General features: G+C 46.1%; 1 protein-coding gene across 1 annotated transcript in view; it reads left to right on the plus strand.

Moving 5' to 3' along the window:
* The window catches only part of Hdhd5 (haloacid dehalogenase like hydrolase domain containing 5), a 25,827-nt gene that overhangs the window by 11,934 nt on the left and 11,552 nt on the right, over window positions 1-2,341 (plus strand). The window contains exon 4 of the mRNA XM_019208416.2: window positions 59-285. Coding sequence (XP_019063961.1) covers window positions 59-285 — 227 coding nt within the window. The remainder of the gene's footprint in view (window positions 1-58; window positions 286-2,341) is intronic.

Consider the following 2,341-nt stretch of genomic DNA (forward strand, 5'->3'; position numbering starts at 1 on the left):
CTGCGGGCTCCGCTGAGGTGAGGACCTGGCTTCAGCTGAGCTGTACTCAGCTCCTGAGGCCGGGCCGGGACGGAAGGGGCCGCCGGCCAGGCCACTGAAGCATCCTGGCCTCTTCAGGAAATCACGGGGCGCAGCGTCCGGCTACCTCACAGGCGGCCTGGACGAAAATCACTGCACGTGGAGAGCGAGCGACACTACCCAACCCTCATCGGATGTTGCTTGGCGCTTTGCTGCACGTCAGCCTCGTCCCCAAAGTTTCTCCACGTTTTGTGCTTACTTTGCCCCGTGGGTCTATCTTTTTCCTTGATTTTCATGACGAAAACATGTTGGTTATGATTTCCAGGTACTTTTGAAAGAGATTGGGGAGCCTCGCCGTGGAGAGCTGCACCTCTGGATCGACAGCACAGAAGTGGTTGTGGGTTTGGATTCGCTTTACTGCGGGCTTGACCTGTGAAGAGCGGCTGTGTTGGGCAGAGTAGGGGAAGATCTGAGGGCCAGAGAGTTGCCGGACCCTGGCGTGTGCAGGTTCTGTGCAGACCCCAGAATTTCTCAGTGTCTTTGGAGCGGGGTGAGGCCCTAGGGTTAGGGAGAACTCCGGGCTTGGGGTGAAACGTTGAAGTATTTCAGTGAGGTCAACCAGCTGGTTGATGCCTTGAAGCTAAGCTAGGTTTAGCTGGCCAGTAGCCCCCACTTTCTCCTGGGCCATTTTGCCTTTTTAAATTTATTTTTGCGGTACTGGGTTTTGAACTCAGGGCCTTTGCACTGAGCTATATTCCGACCCTTTTACATTTTGAGACAGGTCTTGCTTAGTTGCCCAAGTTGGTGATCTTCCTGCTTCAGTTTCCCAGGGTGCTAGGATTACAGGCAGGTGTCACTGTGCTGTGCCAGGCTTTTGCTGTTCTGTTTTGCTTTATTTTTTGGTACCAGGATTTAAACTCGGGAGCTTGCGCTTTTGAGGCAGGTGGTGGCACCACTGAGCTAAATCTGTGGCTTTTTCTTTTTTTTTAATTTAATTTAAAGCTAAATAACTTGTCTTCTAAGCCCACATTTTCTGTATATAATGGTGCTGTTTTACACAGTGCATTCACAGGAACCATTTAATGCGTTTTTAAATCAATTATTTAGAAAGAGAATGTCACGAGAGGTGGTACACACCTGTAATCCTAGCAGTGGGGAGGCTGAGGCAGGGGCATCACCAAGAGTTCTACACTAGCCTGGACTATATAGTGAATTCAAAGCCAGCCTAAACTCCATAGCAAGATCCTGTCTCAAAAAAACCGAAAACAAGGAAAGAAAGAAAAAACGCATTGCTCATTTTGTGCTAGGTGCCATTCTAAGTATTTAACAATTATTAATTCATATAATCTTAATAACTATGAGATAAGTACAATTACTCCCACTTTACAGATGTAGGAACTGAGGCAGAGAGATTAAGCAATTTACCCAAGGGCACACAGCTGGTAAGTTGTTAAAAGCTCCAACTCAGCCTGGTTCCAAAGTCCAAGCTCTTAATGTTTTCATTGCTACTTTACATATGGAGCATCCCGGATTCAAAGAAGTTCGGTGACCTGGCCAGTATCGTAGAGCTCTAAGTGGAAGACAGAAGCAAGGAATATGTTGATGAAGTGACCTTGTACGCTGTCGTGATAAATACTGCCATTGATTATAACTTGTATTGGATTGAGCACCTGTGTTCTCTTCCTTGCTCAGGGCTCAGGTGTGAGAGGATCAGGCACTGTTTGTTTAGGTATTTCCTGTATGGCAGGAGAGGCTTGGTGATTTTCTCTCTGGCTCTGTCAGAAGTTGCTACCTCCTGTTTCCCCAGCGTCCGTGCCCACCTTGAACTAACGGGGCCATCGCTGTCGTTCTCTATCCCTGGGAGGCTCTGTGTAGCCAGCACAGAGGAGCAGAAGTCTGCTTGCTGGTGTGTCTGCCCTGAGAAGGAGCATGAAAGCATTACTTTACATCATTCCAGTTTCTCTTTTACTTGACCCATTCTTCAACTCCCTTGACTTTACACCTTCCCTTCAGCCTCTAGCCCTTGGTCCCCTCCCATTTGAGAAAGGTCTGTATCCCTGCTTCCTATTATTTTCTTTATTTCTGGGATTGGAGGCATGCCCCTTCATGCCTAGCTATCAAAGGATGTTTTAATAGTAAAAATGTTTATAATATATCAAGCAACTAGAACAAGATGCAAAATTACATATATAATTGCAATTTATAGAGGTAGATACAGGATAAACAGAATAGAAAGAAGATGGAAAGGACTATGAACTGGGTGTGGTAAAGTGGTAGGATTGTATTTTCTTCAAATTCTATTTTTAAAAGTCGCTATATAAAT

Source organism: Fukomys damarensis, unplaced genomic scaffold (genome assembly GCF_012274545.1).
Source record: "Fukomys damarensis isolate Sample0158 unplaced genomic scaffold, DMR_v1.0_HiC HiC_scaffold_5, whole genome shotgun sequence".
Taxonomy (NCBI): Eukaryota; Metazoa; Chordata; class Mammalia; order Rodentia; family Bathyergidae; genus Fukomys; species Fukomys damarensis.